This window comes from Nicotiana sylvestris, chromosome 4 (genome assembly GCF_000393655.2).
Source record: "Nicotiana sylvestris chromosome 4, ASM39365v2, whole genome shotgun sequence".
NCBI classification, from domain to species: Eukaryota; Viridiplantae; Streptophyta; class Magnoliopsida; order Solanales; family Solanaceae; genus Nicotiana; species Nicotiana sylvestris.
In genome coordinates this window covers 98,276,852-98,295,091 of record NC_091060.1, presented here as the reverse complement: position 1 = coordinate 98,295,091, position 18,240 = coordinate 98,276,852, and the positions used below count along the sequence as shown (strand labels likewise).

The 18,240-nt window shown below is 38.0% G+C and overlaps 1 protein-coding gene across 2 annotated transcripts in view; it reads left to right on the top strand.

Moving 5' to 3' along the window:
* The window catches only part of LOC104223713 (peroxisomal ATPase PEX1), a 28,703-nt gene extending 10,686 nt beyond the window's left edge, over positions 1 to 18,017 (top strand). For both annotated transcript variants that reach the window (XM_009775187.2, XM_009775185.2), the window contains exons 7-17: positions 1,177 to 1,250; positions 1,388 to 1,610; positions 3,531 to 3,624; positions 3,751 to 3,905; positions 7,299 to 7,529; positions 10,132 to 10,332; positions 10,803 to 10,928; positions 11,009 to 11,070; positions 16,396 to 16,513; positions 17,250 to 17,534; positions 17,659 to 18,017. In XM_009775187.2, the coding sequence (XP_009773489.1) occupies positions 1,177 to 1,250; positions 1,388 to 1,610; positions 3,531 to 3,624; positions 3,751 to 3,905; positions 7,299 to 7,529; positions 10,132 to 10,332; positions 10,803 to 10,928; positions 11,009 to 11,070; positions 16,396 to 16,513; positions 17,250 to 17,534; positions 17,659 to 17,697 (1,608 nt within the window). In that variant the 3' untranslated portion in view covers positions 17,698 to 18,017. The remainder of the gene's footprint in view (positions 1 to 1,176; positions 1,251 to 1,387; positions 1,611 to 3,530; positions 3,625 to 3,750; positions 3,906 to 7,298; positions 7,530 to 10,131; positions 10,333 to 10,802; positions 10,929 to 11,008; positions 11,071 to 16,395; positions 16,514 to 17,249; positions 17,535 to 17,658) is intronic.
* The last annotated feature ends 223 nt before the right edge of the window (positions 18,018 to 18,240 follow it).

Genomic DNA, 18,240 nt, shown 5'->3' with positions numbered 1-18,240 from the left:
AAAAGAAGAACTGAAAGGTCATCATAATAAAAAGACTAACCTAGTGAAAAGGAAGAAGAACGAGCTGTACTTACTTCCCATATTGTTTGACTTGCTTTGATTGTCCAGAGCATTCTTCCAATGGTCCCGGATTAACTTGGTCCCTGCAATTTTTGGACCATTAGATATGTGAAGCCTACAAGATATAAAGTAGCACACAATGCAGGGACCGTGCAAGTATCTTGGTGTTATATGAGTAGAGTTGGCTTATTTCAGAGGATAATTCATGCTTGTGTCTTCTTATCTTTCTTTGACGAGAACTTATAGATTTAGGAAGAAGCCAGAAAAAGAAGAAAAACGGAAGGAAGAAAAATTACCAACCACAAAAGGCTAGAATCTTAGGATGGAAGGAACTTGAATGGCTTCCACTCTCTTGAGGAAGCTGAATGAGTCTAAACACTCATATCTGAAATCTGGCTCCATGAGATGGAAAGATGGAAGAGTTGGATCATAGCATCTCAGAGATGGCAGATGTTCCTTGGTGTTTTCAATGTAAAATAGTGATGCAAAGCAGCTTAAAGGAAGCTATTATATGCTGGATGGAAAGGATGGGGAAAAGACAACATAAAGTCATACAGCTGAGAAATTCCACCTTGTATTTTACAGGTGATTTGGAATGGAAAAATCACTGGTGTTTTGAATTTAGTTGTCTTTTGGCATGAATAAGGTTGTTAATTAGGCTTTTAACTCCTTGTTTGGCCTTCAATCTTAAAGGATGAGCCCAAGTATCAAAATGCAAAAGTTATTAACGGTATTTTTTGTCCTGTAAAGGTAGTTTGCAACTGTTCATTAAGGAATAATCGTTTGTATATCATCCTTGCTTATACACACTGTCTACAAAAGTTTTAAAAAAGGATGTGTGGTAAGGAAGCGTACAGTCACAAGGTGCTGAGCTACCTTTAATAGTAATGGTATCCTTTAGGATATGTCCTGGAATTTATGGATCTAAACAGAATGATTGTGTAGAAATCCAATCTGTGTAATATGTGGGACGTAAGTTGATAAGTGTAACTCTATCTCTATTATTTATCTAGGTTAGTTGATTTAGTATGATTTTGACCTTGACTAATGTGAATCTTACAATATTATTGCAAACTGTTGAATGAACCCCAATTTGAACATTTCTTCTGTTTTTAGGGTTCCGGGAAAACATTATTAGCTACAGTAGCTGCTAAATTCGCTGAAGAAAGTGAGGACATCTTGGCCCATATGTAAGGATTTGTTTGGCCAATCCCACCAAACCTTTGTTTTCTGTTGGACATCATCTTAACTCCATGTTGAAGCTTCAGCTTGATCATTCGTGATTCTATACCAAGGGATGTGGTCTGACTCTTGTTTCTTCCTGCAGAACATTTTTATCTTGTTCTAAGCTTGCTTTGGAAAAGCCTTCAACCATTCGTCAAACTTTGCTTAGCTATGTTGCTGATGCGTTGGATCATGCACCTTCTGTTGTGGTATTTGATGATCTTGATAGCATTATTGCAGCCTCCTCTGAGTCTGATGCTTCTCAACCTTCTTCCTCATCAGCAGTGCTTGCAGAAAACTTTGCTGATATTATGGATGAATATGAGGTGAAACTTGCCGTTAGAGCTTTAAAGGAGCTACTTTAATATTTATCCAAGGCTTGATTTATGTTCAATCGTGTTTGAGTCTAAACGAGCTGTATATTGGAACCTCCATGGCCAGCTTGATTTCTGTTCTCGTCTTAGGATATGTGCTAACTCAATTTCTCTTTCCCATAAAATGTCGGAAGGTTATTTGCTTCTCAATGAGGTAGAAATAACACAACTGATGAGAACATTAAGAGGTCGTTTGGTAGAGTGCATTGGAAAAAGTAGTGCATGCATTAGCTTTGTATATTAGTAATACCTTGTTTGGTACACTTTTTCAACCTATGTACAACTAATACAAGCATTAGTTACACACTCTTTTTGGTTTTATCCTAGGTATAGCTAATACATAGCAGTCCATTGTATTAGCAATACCAAGGTTATTAATACATGTATAAGTTTAGTTAACGACAAAATTGCCCCTTCAAATTTTATGCTTGATTAAAATTCTTTTTACCTGTTTTTCGTTAATGTAAATAAGATACAGGTGGACAAATTTGCCTTTTCTAATTTTTTTCCACCCCATTTTCTAATAGTAAATTCTTTCAATTAATCATCCCTTCTATTAAAATATCATATTTAATAAATAAATAAAAAGCTAAAAAATCGCAATTCCTTTTTGCAATTCCATCTATTTTCAGTTTCCTATGATGCTTATATTATCTTTCTGATTTTTGTTGTTGTCACAGATTCTATTGTCTATTTTCATCTTCTTGAGCTGAGGGGTCTCTCGGAAACAACCTCTCTACCCTTTGGGGTAGGGGTAAGGTCTGCGTACATTTTACCCTCCCCAGACTCCACTTGTGTGATTTTACTGGGTTGTTATTGTTGTTTCTCTACAATCACGGGATTCTTCCTCTTCCTCTCATGTGAGGCCAATTGCTCCATGGACACACCGTCTTGGATCAGCAATTGGACAAACTGTATAACAACAAACCCAGTATAATCCCACAAGTAGGGTCTAGGGAGGGTAGTGTGTACGCAGACCTTACCCCTACCTTGAGGGTAGAGAGGTTGTTTCTGATAGACCTCCGACTCAAGGAAAGATGTAATTTTTAATACACCAAACCAAACAGTCGATAAGAAATAATCTCAGTATAACTAATGCATGCATAACTAATACCCGCATAACTAATACCAGCATTACTAATACATTCTATTCAGCTCTATGCTTATACACTCTACCAAACAACCTCTAAGGATTCTGACACAGTGGAATTCATGTGTCTTCCCTATTTTAATTATGGTGCGACTTTGCTGCCTTCCCATATTATTTTTTCATGAATTTAGACAAACCTAGAAATTTTCATATTCTTCTAGTCGCTGGAATAGTAGAGGTGCGAGTAAGCTCACGTTACCGGTATTAAAAGAAATCTCTTTCATGCTTGGAGAATATGGTGAAATGCTGGAACAAAGTAGGAGCTAATGTAAGGCAAAAGAAGTGGTGGAAATCTAGCCCTGCTTGCATATGGTGGACTGTGTGGACAGAGAGAAATGCAAGGTGTTTTAAAGATATCAGCAGTCCTATACATAGAATTAAATCAAACTGTATTTTTGTCCTTGTTCTCATGGTGCAAAGAAAATTAGGTAGAGGATGCTGAATCTTTACTTGATTTGCTAGGATCACTGTTAAGAATTATAAGTAGTTCTTGTAAGGTGAACAAGACTCTGTTTAATTGAACTGTAAATAGAGTGGTCAGCATTTCCTTAATGCTGATGAATATCTGTTACCAGTTTCCCAAAAAAAAAAAAATGGTAAATGTCCTTAGCCAAGGGCATTCAAGGTTTGCAATATTATTTGCAACTTCTCTGAGGTCTTGGACCCTTGGGTGATTCATTACAGAGTCTTTTAACTGATAACGCTGTTTGTCTGTTAAACAGGAAAAACGGAGGAACACGTGTGGGATTGGCCCAATTGCATTTATTGCTTGCGCACAGTCTCTGACTAATTTACCACAGGACCTGACCTCTTCTGGTTAGTCCATCATCTTTCAGGGAGAAATCAGTTTTATTATTTATGACAGTTTAAACTGTCTTCCTCTATCTTCAGTACCACTATACTTTATTCTTAATCCTAATGTTTGTTTTTTATTATGGTCAGGGAGGTTTGATTTTCATGTTAAATTGCCTGCACCTGCTACCACAGAGCGTGGTGCCTTGCTAAAACATATAATTCTGAAGCGTTCTTTGCAGTGTTCGGATGACATCTTGCTGGATATAGCGTCCAAGTGCGATGGATATGATGCATATGATCTGGTACTTAATTCAGCCCTAAGCTTGACTAATAACTGACTAAAACAATTTTATATATGAATGCTTGCTGCTATCTCGGCCGCGTATGAATAGCTTTTAGCTTGATCTGGAAGGAGTAAATCTATCTCTTCCTGCTCTCCCTTCCAGCTAAACATCAACATTCTTTCCTGATGGTCCCTACCAAAGCAAAACGGTGTTGGGTACAATGTTTCTCAATAGTAAATTGAAAGGCCTACTCAGTTGATGTGGTGTCACCTTTCTTCTCAACTATTTTCCCTGATTAATTAAGTTGGTTAAGATTGATATTGGGGAAAATAAACATCGCTTACAGGTGGCATTAAAGTATGTTCAGGAGAAATGTTAATTTTATCTTATATGTTCAAACTCCAAACATCCTGCCTTCTGCAAACAATAACAACAACAACAAATGCAGTGTAATCCCACAAATAGGGTCTGGGAAGGGTAGTATGTACGCAACCTTACCCCTACCTTGAGAAAGTAAAGAGGTTGTTTCCGATCCTGCCTTCTACAAACAGAGAACTAAGATATTTTCATATTACTTCTGAAAATACTGACCATGTACATAACATCAACTGTAACTTTAAGGAATGTTGAAGACATAATTAAATAAATAAACATATGCTCTCTCTAACAATTTAAGCTTTTAGATGAGATGGTCATACACTTCAACATAGTATAAGAGCAGACAAGAAGTCGTGAGTTCGAGTCTCACTGTCACCAACTATAAAAAAGAATGTCCACATGCTTAGCTCATAAAAAGAATCAAGCCTGCACGTAAGTGAGCGTGTTGAAGACATAATTAAGTAAATAAAAGTGCGATCTCTCGTACAGTTTAAGTTTTAAGATGAGATGGTCATACACTTCAACAAGGAATAGATGAGCTTGATAGTAGAACTGGGAGCTAGTTTTTTTCTAAAGAGAACACTTCATTTGGTCCTTTGATAAAACAACTTCCTCTTTATTTAGGAATGCGCGACTATTTAATTGAGAGATGGCTAGTAGTAGACAACTTAGGTTTTGTCTGTACAGGAAAAATTGGAACGAAAAACTTCTCAAGTAGAACGATGAACTTGTGAGCCTACTATTATCATGCATTTTACTGCTTATCTTTTGTTTAGTTGGGACTAGGGGTGGCAAACGGGCTGGTCGGGTCGGATATATGTGGGTCGAAAACTGGTAATGCAGAAAACGGATAAAATATCTGACCCCCGACCTATATTTAATACGGATAGAAAATGGGTTAACCGGCAGATAATATGGATATCCATATTATCCATAGCTTCTTGAATATGATCATTTTTGGGAGAACTCGTAGTCTCCCAAACTTGAGGAACCCACAATTTAAGTCTTTGCAAATGTAAAAGTTAAACCCATTGGTTATCCATTTTTAAGTGGATAATATGGTTATTATCAATATTTGACCAATTCTTAAAAAGTTCACAATCCAACCCAGTTTTAGTGGATAATATGGATGGGTAACTGTATGTTTTATCCATTTTGCACCACCAGTTGGGACGTACCATTCCATTAACGTGGTTGAGCCCAAAAATTCCATCTCAATTTTGGGGGATCATGAAGTAACTGACTCTTTCTGCAAAACTTAATTGACTCTTACTACAGAAAGTACTTTAGATTCATACTCGTATATGATTTTTTTTTTGTTGGGAAAAAGAAGTGCAACATAGATGTGATTGTTTTCACTGACCTGTACAACTGGAAGGGGGGGGGGGGATGAAGAAGGGGGAGAAAAGAAAACAAGCAGACCTGTATCTTTCTTAAACTCAAGAAGTCACCCTGTGAATTCTATAGGAGACATCCACAAACCAGAGTTTCTATGAATGTAACTTGCTTTTCAAACTATGAGTACCATATAGTAGGTTTTATCACTTTTCTTCACTTCGTAAATGATTAATAACAAGGTTCGATTTCTATACCTCCTCGAATGCACTATTATGCACTCCTGCAGTATACATTCAATAAGTACACAGCCTGCACTTTGTCAGATATAGATGATGACTATTTGAGTATTCCAAAGGATTCTATATATTGGGCACCTTGTACAGAGATCCTAGTTATATTCCTACACATGTATCTGCATCTAGTGGTGCTTAACTGACTGCTGATGCCACAGGACCATTTGCTCCAACCTTGGTGGGCAGGATTATTCGACACATGGCTTGTATGTTGTAGCAGGGTGCCCCATAGATTGATCGAGTTGTGAGTAAACGTACTGTTATAAAGAGGAGATGACTTAACAAAAACATGTGAATAAACATCTCACATTTTAGCCAAAGTAAAGACAAAGTAAATAATTAATAATCTACATTGATTTTAGCAAATTAAGTAAATAAAAGTAATTAAAAGAATTGTACTTTAGCAAAGTCCAAATAAGATTAAAACTACTTGTGGAAAGTTGTTAAATACTTTAACAAGAATCTGTTAAAATTGGTGAAAATTTACCCATTGAATCTGTATTATCCGAAGCATTAAAGTATATAAAGGTTGCTATGCAAGAATGAATTATTATGTGATCAGTGAACTATTTCCTTTTTGTGAGTAGTCTTAACAATTGGTCCATGTATGTTCATATTTCGTTATATCATGTATGAACATTTGGTTTTTCCTTATATTCCTACTCGTGGTCGGATAGAGAATCAGTACAACTGTGATAGAGAATCAGTATAACTGCACCTCTATCCTACTGTCTAAACAGCAATAAGCATCTGGTAGAAAGTTATGTGGGCGAGCATTTCAACTTGAAAATGGTGATCAGAAAGAAGTATTTGTACATTTTTTTTGGTTTAGCCATCCCATATCGGGAGCCCACTGTATCCAGCTGTAGAAAGCCACTATGTGGTGTTTAAGTGCTCCGTATGAAAGGGGACTCCGTTTCCAGGGCTCAATGCCAAGACCTCTGGTAAGGATGGAGGAACCTTTACAATTTCATCACGTCCTTTGGTGGTGAAGTATTTGTACTTCATAGACTGTATAGTAGCTGCTGAACAGAAAACTTTTATATTGTCCATTTCTTAGTTGTATCATATATCTAGATGATTAGTGTCCTAAAGTTGTGTTAAGGATGGAGGAATCTTTACCATTTCACCACACCCCTTGGTGGTGAAGTACTTGTACTTCATAGACTGTAAAGTAGCTGCCAAACAGAAAGCTTTAATATTGTCCCTTTTTTAGTTGTATCATATATCTCGATGATTAATGTTCTAAAGTTGTATTTCTTTGAAGTCGTCAGTTGAAAATATAATTTTGTATGAAACTTTGTTATTTGTGTTCTGGTCATAAGTTGGTGGAGTTTCTGATTTCCTTTCTTTAGCTACCAGAGGAACACTTGCATTTATGCTGGGTTTCATTTTATTTCAGGAAATACTGGTTGATAGGTCTGTTCATGCTGCAACTGGCCGCTTTTTTACTAGTGATTTGGGTGCTGGCAGACAGGAAAAACCTCTTTTACTTAAGGATGATTTCCTGCATGCCATGCATGAGTTTGTTCCAGTGGCAATGCGTGACATCACAAAACCGGCTGCTGATGGTGGTCGGTCTGGTTGGGAGGATGTTGGAGGTCTTAATGACATCCGGAATGCTATTATAGAGGTAAATGTTTATTTTCTGCTTTTTGGGGTTGTATATCCTTTACTGCTACACTAATTAATGTTTTAGTTGTTCATTGGATGAGACATTGATGTAAATTTTAAACAAGCAGTTATTTATTTTAGGGAAAGTTTCACATAAGAACAATTGGGCTCCCTACTTTTCAATTTTATAGCCCATATTTCAATTTACAACCAACTAGCCCAAAAATAATAGGTTAATACTCAACATTCAACTCCAATAGATTCTCGAAATTACTATTTAATTTCTAAAAAAAAAATTGCTCAAGCTTTTAAGTTAATTTTTGAATTAGTAATTGTGACTCAAATATTAGTTCAACAAACCAAATCCATTTGGGTGGTGAAAATTAGATTTTTAACAAGCTTAAATATGTGGGTTTAAATTTCGGATTTGATTTTGTGAGAAATTTAGAGTGGGTGTTATTTAGACTTGTTAGAAATAGTATAAGGAGGTTGTATATAAAATTTGAAGTCATTTAATGGAGATTTGGACTGGTTTTGAACAAGAATTGTAACTGAAAATCGTGGAAGAAGTTCGTCTACAGACGCTTGAATAAAGGTGTATAAAAGTGTATAATAGTGTATAAGATGTGTTTATACACTCATATACACTATTATACAAAATTATACAAAAAACTGACTTCGTCTTCTACCTTGCGTCTTTTCTGAAATTTAACTCAAATCTTGCTCAGATCTACTCCAAATCACTTCAAATTTAACTTTTGAACTCCTTTTGATATTTTCAATCAATTGGAACAACACCCAATCCAAACAACTAACAAACTCAAAAAATCCTATTTTCGAAAGCAAAGCTTTGAATGGCCTTCAATGGTGGACTTCTACTCTTCAATTTTCTAACATTGCAAACAGGGGGAGAAGCAGAAAATACACGGCCCCTTGAAGCATATGTAGAAGATGTAAGAAGAAGAGAGAGTGAAAGCAATGGTTGTGAGATTTAACTCCATAGCTTTTAGAAGCGATGGTTGTAAGAACACAAATTTTGAATTTGCTAATGCTTTCAAAATATGTACAATATGGGCTAGGTAGGGTAAAACTTAAAAACTTGGGCCATTTTTTGTTATGGTGTGAAGTCATGTGTATTTTCTTGTAATTCTTTCTTTATTTTATGTCTATGCGTCGGCTCATGATTTTTGTTCCCCTTTTATGTTTTCCTCTGCTTTTCTCTGCTTGTATGGAACATGCAAAGTAGATCGTGGTTGGTCCTAAGCAATGTCTTGCGCGAAGCGACCCACTTAGAACAAGCTTCCCTTTATGTTAGGGGATCACTAAAAATGCAACTTCGATAGGATGCTGGATTTGCATTATCAACATTCATTTGGCACATGGAAGTTAATTTGATCCTCCTTTTTCTTTCAAAACTTTGGGTTCTAATAAATACTTTGTATAATCTTTTAATTATTGAGTTAAAAATTGCTCCCACTGAAGGTGTGGATATGGCAATTTTAAATTATATGCTGGATATGAGAGAGAAAGGAAGTGTACTTCAAAGTTTTTACGAAGTCATTTTGTTTCTAATATGATGAGAGAGAAACTTGAAGGTAAAAGCTTTTTGCCGTTGGCGGTTGGACCCGTGATTTATGCTCCATATTTTATTTCTTTTGAACATTTTAGATTCACCTTCCAACAATCAGAAGAAATGTGAACATCCATTCAGCATTTTATCAATATAAATTATTCTTTCACATTTGCACTGTTTTCTTCTACTTCTTTTTCCATCTCTCCTTTCCATAACAATTAAGAAACATGCTGATGGCTACATCTATATCGGCTTTCCTGCATGATTAACGATGTTTTTGTAAGGTAAATAAGTTTATTAATATTGGGAAAAGCTCCCATATACAAGAGGTATACGGAAAAGTAGTGAATCTACATCAAAACATGATTCTCTACAAAAGACACCCAGTCATCTATACAAATAGGAATCACATGGGTGCACTAAAAGCAATCAAAGACGTGAGGCTATTCCTCAAATATACAAAATCATTTTCAATCTCCGCAAAGGCTCTCCTATGTCTCTCCCTCCGTACAACCCACATTAGAGCTAAGGAGGCAACTTCTCATGCCATTGGTCTTCTTTTCCCTCTGGTTGAATGGTTATAGTTTGCTATATTATTGAGTTGGCTTCAATGAAGGCAGGCAATAATTATTACTCATGTAGTGGGATAGAAACATCAATTATTAATTGGCTTGTCAGCTTGTCAGAGAGATGGAATACCAGACACTCTAGAATAACTTTAGCTTGCACTCCTTTCTTTGTTTCATGAGCTTGTTGGGGCTTCTTTTCTTTTTGTCTTGTTTCTTTATGTAACTTAGTTACTCATCTTCTATGTCCAACTATGCTATCATCCAGCAAATATGGACGAACATCCTTGATAGTGAATGGTGATAAATGGTTGTAAACCCCTTTGAACTATGTATTAAGTAGTATGGGTGTTAAGCTAAACAAAAATCATGTTCTAGGGTTTGCATGTGCTTTACTTAAAGGTTCTCTTTTATTTTTCATATCAACTTTAGCTTGGATCAATTTGTTCAGCATATCAAGTTCCTGTTTTTGCTGCTGTCAGATGATTGAGTTGCCATCCAAATTTCCAAATATATTTGCGAAAGCTCCTCTAAGGATGCGGTCCAATGTTCTGTTGTATGGTCCCCCTGGTTGTGGCAAAACACACATTGTTGGTGCTGCAGCTGCTGCATGCTCACTAAGATTTATCTCAGTCAAAGGTCCTGAGCTGCTGAATAAATACATTGGTGCCTCTGAGCAAGCTGTAAGAGAATTTACAACTTTTTCACTTCTCCTAGTACATATTTTTATTAAGATGATGCCAAACTCCCCCCACCCCCCACCCCCACCCCAAAAAAAACGAAAAGAAAAAAACTAAAAAAAAAGGAAGAAGGGAAAATCAATAAATAAATTAAACATCAAGACAGAATTTGGAATATCAATCTTCTCGGGTTCAACTTTTTGCTCTTATGTCTCATCCCCATCCCAATCCACCTCGCAGAAGGTTGGTTGCTTAAGTACAAGTAAGGTCAAACTGGACAAGTAAACCTTTTCTTTCCTAATCATGGCCACAATAACTTAAACTTAAGTTTTCATATAATAGATTGGTTAAAGCCTTGTAAATGTTCTGAAAACCTAATAGCTATCTGAAGACCAAATTGTCAACCCCCTACATCCTAGTTTCTAGCTTTTCTTGGAGCTTTTGGATTGTTCATGCTAATTATTTTGTTTTAGGTACGAGATATATTCTCAAAAGCAGCTGCAGCAGCACCATGCCTTCTATTTTTTGATGAATTTGATTCTATTGCGCCAAAGAGAGGGCATGACAACACTGGTGTTACTGATAGAGTTGTTAATCAGGTTATTTCTTGTCCACATCTTTTGTTGTTTCCATCCTCCTTTTACCTTGCATAATTTTCATTCTTGTTTAATTAATGCAGTTTCTTACTGAATTGGATGGTGTTGAAGTGTTAACGGGTGTATTCGTATTTGCTGCTACAAGGTTAGCGTCTAACCGGATGGGCTTTGTTTACTATTGCTTTCAAATTTTTGCCTTCACTTGCATATGTGGTACCCGCATTTCATCCGTTGGCACTTTTGTCGGTTCTTGGCCTTGTCAGTGATTGAGCATATATGCAGCCTTGTTATTTTGTTGAATTTTGTACTACTAGATAGTAATTAATGCAGGTTGAAACAGACACACAGAGATACATGGGATGGAGGGTGCATCAGTTAGTTTCCAGATTTTTTGCCATTGAAGTCTCAAACCGTTCAGTGAATTTTACTTAATTGCTAGGTTGGAAATTGTTACCCTAAGAGATGGACCACTGGGGAGAGGGGAATTTATAGAACAAAGGCATTCGTTAATCTTCTCTTCAATCTTTAGCAGGGACTAGTCATTGGAAAAAAGGAAAAAATTCTTTAGGTCAGAGATTAATAAAATTCTTTATTTATTTAAGCAGTCATTTTACAATGCCACTAATGTAATGGGCATTTTTTTTTAAAAATAGCTTTATATTTTTGATATAGTAGTAGGCACAGAAGTATAGGAAAATTGAGATTTAGAAATTTCTTTCTGATACTCTCTACTCTCTAAAAGCTAATGGTGCCTCACATAATAAAAAGGGAAAAAAAAGGCCAGAAACAACTGGTTGAAAGAACTTGGATAATATATTTTTTTATTGTTTGTCCGTTGAACATCTTTTTTGAGGAGATTATGAAGAACAAGGGGTCGTGTCAAGCTTAGGTGGTCCAAAAGTTTTGTAATGCTTTAAAGATCAAGCTAGAGTCTTCCAACTTGGTATCCCTATTTACCATGTTGAGGTTATCGGTTCTAGGCAATCTCATGCGTGTCACTGAAATGGAAAAATACACACGGATACATTTGAATAGGTGTGTACGTGAGTGCCCGAGCACACGCGAAGACATCTAAAATATTCTATAGATCAGCAGCTGCTTTCTCTTTGACTAAATCCTTTTACTTGACCTATAATTATTTATCTAATAATATTTGTCTTCCTTTTACTTGTAAAAAGAAACTAATAAGATCTGTCCTCCTTTTAGTTAGACTTGGTTGGCAGCGTTATCTCTGTGACATGCAAATTTGCATGCCTGCACCCCTTGCCTTTGAGTCTTTGAGAGTGAATACTACATGCAACTCATTCTACATGGTATTTGTATACACCTAATGAAATGCCTGTGAGAATCTCTACTGGAAAGTAATTTGAGTCTCCTGAATATTTTTCCTTTTTGGCGCAATGACATTTAGTTTTAAAGGTACATCAAGTACCCGTGTCTGAATTAAGGCTGTATTGTGGCCCGGGCCCGGGCCTAAATGGGCTAAACGGGCCGTGCCAAACGGTCCCGGGCTCTGGCGAGCCGGTCTTTGGCGGTCCCGGGCCAACGGTCCTGGAGGGTGGAACCGGCCCACATGTTCCTGGACTAAATGGGCCGGGCCCACGGGCCTAAACGGGCTAAATGAGCCTAAGTGTTCCGGGCTATTTTTTTTGAATATTTTTATCTAAAGCAATTTCTTGTAAATATTGTAATATATATATATACATACATATATATACACTATATAAATTGCTTATATGTATATATATATACATACTATATATATACATGCCTTACATATACTATATAAGCTGCTTATATATATACATATACACTATATATATACACTATATAAATTGCTTATATATGTAAATTATATATATATATATATATATATATATATATATATATCTATACTATATAATTTAGATAATTTACAAGAAATTGCCGTATATAGTATATTGCCTTGTAAAAGATTGTATACAACAACAACTACTACCCAGTAAAATCCCATATAGTGGGGTCTGGGGAGGGTAATGTGTACGCAGACCTTACCCCTGCTCCGATAGGGGCAGAGAGGCTGTTTCCGATAGACCCTCGGCTCAGAAAGACGAAAATAAAATTAAAAAAAAAACAAGAAAAAAAAAGAAAAAAAAAGAGAATTCATTAGTAAGTCCAGTAGAAACCGTAATAGTAACAGAAGCATAAAAACCAAAAGATGAATGACATGCAATAACAATAACCAGAATCTAAGGCCCGGGGCTAAGATAAACAACAGGAATAGTGTGGGTTCAACATAAACTGCAAGCCATCTAAAATCAACCCTAATCCAACCCCACCTCACCCCCGGTATGAAGTAAGGAAAGCTTTACTACCCCTATCCTATAACCTTAATGCTTGACCTCCAGGCCTTCCTATCAAGGGCCATGTCCTCGGAAATCTGCAGTCGTACCATATTCTGCCTAACCACCTCTCCCCAATACTTCTTAGGTCTCCCTCTATCTCTTCTTGTACCCACCACGGCCAGCCGCTCACACCTCCTCATCGGTGCATCAAGGCTTCTCCGCTGCACGTGTCCGAACCATCTGGGCCTCGCTTCCCGCATCTTGTCATCCACAGGGGCGACACCCACCTTCCTCCGAATATTTTCATTCCTAATCTTGTCTATCCTAGTGTGCCCGCACATTCACCTCAGCATCCGCATCTCTTCTACTTTCATCCTCTGGATATGGGAGTTCTTAACCGGCCAACACTCTGCCCCATATAACATGGCCGGCCTAACCACAACTCTATAAAACTTACCTTTGAGTATCGGTGACACTTTCTTGTCACACAAGACTCCAGATGCAAGCCTCCATTTCATCCAGCCCGCCCCTATGCGGTGAGTGACGTCCTCATCGATCTCTCCGTCCCCTTGAATCATCGACCAAGGTACTTGAAGCTCTCTCTTGGGGATGACCTGTGACCCAAGCCTCACGTCCCCGCCTACTTCCCTCGACTCAGCGCTAAACTTGCACTCCAGGTACTCTGTCTTAGACCTGCTCAATTTGAAACCCTTAGACTCGAGAGTCTGTCTCCAAACCTCCAATCTCTTGTTAACACCAACCCTTGTCTCGTCAATTAGAACTATGTCATCAGCAAATAACATACACCATGGCACCTCCCCTTGAATATGGTGTGTCAAAGCATCCATCACCAAGGCAAATAAGAACGGGCTAAGCGCAGAGCCTTGGTGTAATCCCATAACAACCGGGAAATGCTCCGAGTCGCCTCTCACAGTCCTAACTTTAGTCTTAGCTCCATCATACATGTCCTTGATCGCTCGTATGTAGGCTACCGGCACGCCCTTCGCCTCAAGACATCTCCAGAGCACCTCCCTAGGAACCTTATCATACGCTTTCTCCAAGTCAATAAACACCATGTGCAGATCCTTCTTCTTATCCCTGTATTGTTCCACCAACCTCCTAATAAGGTGGATAGCTTCCGCAGTGGAGCGGCCCGGCATGAACCCAAACTGATTGTCGGATATAGATGTCGTCTTCCTCACCCTCACTTCCACCACCCTCTCCCAAACTTTCATGGTATGGCTAAGTAACTTGATACCCCTATAATTGTTACAACATTGGATATCACCTTTGTTCTTGTACAATGGTACCACTGTACTCGACCTCCATTCCTCCGGCATCCTCTTCGTCCTAAAAATTACATTGAACAACCCAGTCAGCCATTCCAATTCTGCTCTACCCACACACTTCCAAAACTCAACCGGAATTTCATCTGGCCCGGTCGCTCTACCCCTACTCATCTTACGCAAAGCCCCCATAACCTCCTCCACCTTAATGCGCCTGCAATACCTAAAATCTCGGAGACTCTCCGAATGCCCCAAGTCCCATAGCGCTATATCCCGGTCCCCCTCCTCATTAAGAAGACCATAAAAGTACGTCTGCCATCTCTGCTTAATTTGGGACTCCCCCATCAATACTCTACCATCCTCGTCTTTGATGCACCTTACTTGGTCCAGATCCCGTGCCTTCCTCTCCCCCGCTTTAGCCAGCCGAAACAACTTCCTTTCCCCGCCTTTCTCCCCTAATTCCTTGTATAGACGGCTAAATGCTGCATTCTTAGCCTCCGTGACCGCCAGCTTTGCCTCCTTCTTAGCCACTTTGTACCTCTCTCTATTCGCACTCCTCTCCTCCTGGCTTGTGCTCCCTGCTAACTTCGCGTACGCTACCTTCTTCGCCTCCACTTTACCTTGGACTATGTCATTCGCCTCCACTTTACCTTGGACTATGTCCACTTTACCTTATATAAGATTGTATACATTAGCTATATTAAGACGTGTGTATATATATATGTGTGTGTGTATATATATATATATATATATATATTAAGATGAACTCGGTATCAAAGCTGCAAATTAAAGTTTACATTTAATACTTCAAATTAAAGTTCAATGCCTTCAATATAATACTTCAAATTAATCTAACAAACTAAAACATTAAGCATAATACGTCTAATAATTTTAAAATAACACAAATTGTCTCAAATCAACTTAAAATCTTAAATACGAATGTCTGGAGAACGCTCAAGACAACTCTTTATATGCCTTCTTAAACAGCCTGTGCCCTCCTTTGGACGACGAGTGTAGACTCGACCACAGTTCTTGCACTTTATTACGAAAACTTCTTCATTTTCTTCTACCACATTAAAGTGTTCCAAAATAAATGGGTGCAATCTAGAATCACCGGGCATGATTTAACTTGAATTAAGAATTTGAGTTTGAGAAATGAGAGATGAGTGAAGACTTGAAGACTTGAATACTTCAATTTGAGTTTGAGAAATGAGAGAGATTGATGATTTTGTGAGTAAAAATGAAAGAATGAGGGGGTATTTATAGTTGAGAATAGGGAAAAAGTGTAATTATAAAAAGTTTGGGGTTAAAACAAAGTTTTGGCATGGGGGCCAAATGGCTATTTTTTAAAAAGCCAAACGGCTAAAATGGCAGGCCAACAGCTAGTTTTTAAACTTCTAACCGGTGGCCTTTTTTTAATTTTTTTTTTTGAAAAATAGCAGTTGGGAGGCCCGGTTGAACCGGCCCAGACCCGCGGTCTATTTTGGGAGGACCGGCCCATAGTGGGATTTTAGGACCGTTAGGGACCGGCCCGTTTGAACCGGCCCGTTTGGCCCGTTTCTAGCGGTCCCGGGCTGGGCCCGGCCCACAATACAGCCTTAGTCTGAATGATGGAATTGAATTCATTACCACATTGTTATGTGGTGTTCTTGTATAACAGCCGACGGATAAAACTTGTAGCCTAACGTTCCATACCCCTGTACAGTTAAGGTTTTCTAATCTTGCTATACCTCTGCATTTTACTGAATAATTGATCCTTTATGAAGAAGAAGAATTCATTAGCCTTATTTTCTGTGGAATAATACGATGATGCAATTTCTCTGACCAAGTTTGGCCTTTCTTGTCTTCATTTTTAAGCAGTAGACCAGACTTGCTTGATGCTGCACTTTTGCGACCTGGAAGGCTGGATCGCCTTCTCTTTTGTGATTTTCCTTCACAGCGTGAGAGGTTGGAGATTCTTTCAGTTCTATCGAGAAAAGTAAGTCAGTTCTATCGAGAAAAGTTAAGTCTTATTCTGATTGGGGCACTTCTTTCAATCAATCCAAAGAGATCTTATAATATGTGGATTACGAGCAGGAGGTATGGGATATGTCTTTCCAGATTAGTATATGCCTCTTCCCCATTCAACTACATGGTAATGGGGCTTGACTTGGTTGGATATACTCATATTTGCCGGAGAAACTGTGGCTGAACTCAATTAGGAATAACCTGACAGTACAAATGGATTTTACGAAGGAAAGATCTCATTTGTGTCATTTGGGGCAAAGGAATGTAGAATGCATAGTACAATATTAGGTAACTATTAGGCTATGCTAAAAGTTAGGTTTCCCAAGGTCACCCATTTCCATGTTCCAATCTGACTCAGTCTTCCTTGGAATTAGAGTGAACGGTCTTTAATAGTCTTGGTCTATATTGCTCTGACTCTCCAAATATGCTGTCTTACCCGTGTCAAATCCACCGTAATGCACTGATCTTGGTTCCTTCTTATCTTTGCAAAGTGACAATATAACGGCGAAGTGTTTGTTATATCATTTTAAAGAAATGGTAGGAGGGAAACGTGATCATTCCTATGAGTAATTTTGGGAGGGATCAAGACATTTTGGATAAATTTCTAACCAGTAAAGCTTTTGCTTTGACGATGGTCCGTATATTAAATTTTTAAGTATACTTTTATTTGAATGAAGACAATAACTGATTTACTTGCTTAAATGCAGTTACCATTGGAAAGTGATGTCGATTTGGATGGCGTAGCTCGTTTGACAGAAGGGTTCAGTGGAGCTGACCTCCAAGCACTTCTCTCTGATGCACAGCTTGAGGCTGTCCATGATCTTCTAGATAGTGAAAATGTCGGCAAGCCTGAGAAGAAGCCAGTCATCTCTGATGCTCTCCTGAAATCTATTGCATCCAAGGCAAAACCATCTGTCTCTGATGCTGAAAAGCAGCGATTATACGACATCTACAGTCAGTTTTTGGATGCAAAAAGATCAGTGGCTGCACAGGTGCGGTGTTCTTTGCTTAAAGCTGGAGTGGCAGATGATTTACCTCCCTCTATCGCTTGCTAGTATGATAACCTTTTCTATTGTTTGGTATAGCTAACCTCCATTCAACCCTGTTTATTTACAGTCAAGGGAAGCAAAAGGAAAAAGAGCAACCCTCGCTTGATGATTGACTGCTACTCGAGCTCTATGTGCAAGAGCTTGCTAAAGACACACTAATGACTAGCCTGATCACTTGCAGTAGCTGCATTTTGGGTGGAGTTTGTAATGACACCATCCCTTTTGTCATTTATAGTTAGAAATATCTTGTTGTAGCAGTCTTTCCTCTGTGGGGGAAAGTTCAAAAGGAAAACTTGCATTTATGGGATCTTTACACAAATAGCCGGCGATATTCATTGTTTACTTTTTTAACCATATACATAGATGATACATTGATTATACATTATTATACACATATAATACATAAATTATGCATATATACCTCAATCGGCTGCTTTTAGTTTAAGTGGTTAGGTGGGCGGCTATTTGAGTTAATTCTTCTGCCCGGATTCTCAGTGTCATTGGGCATTCGTCTTAGTTTTAGGAGAAGAGCCCATGTCAAATGAGTGAGTGATGTCTTGCCATAGTTTTTTCTTCTGGACAACTAAAATGCGTCTGCAAAGAAAGTTCTGCATTAATGAAACACAAATGACTTCTATCTGTTTCAGCT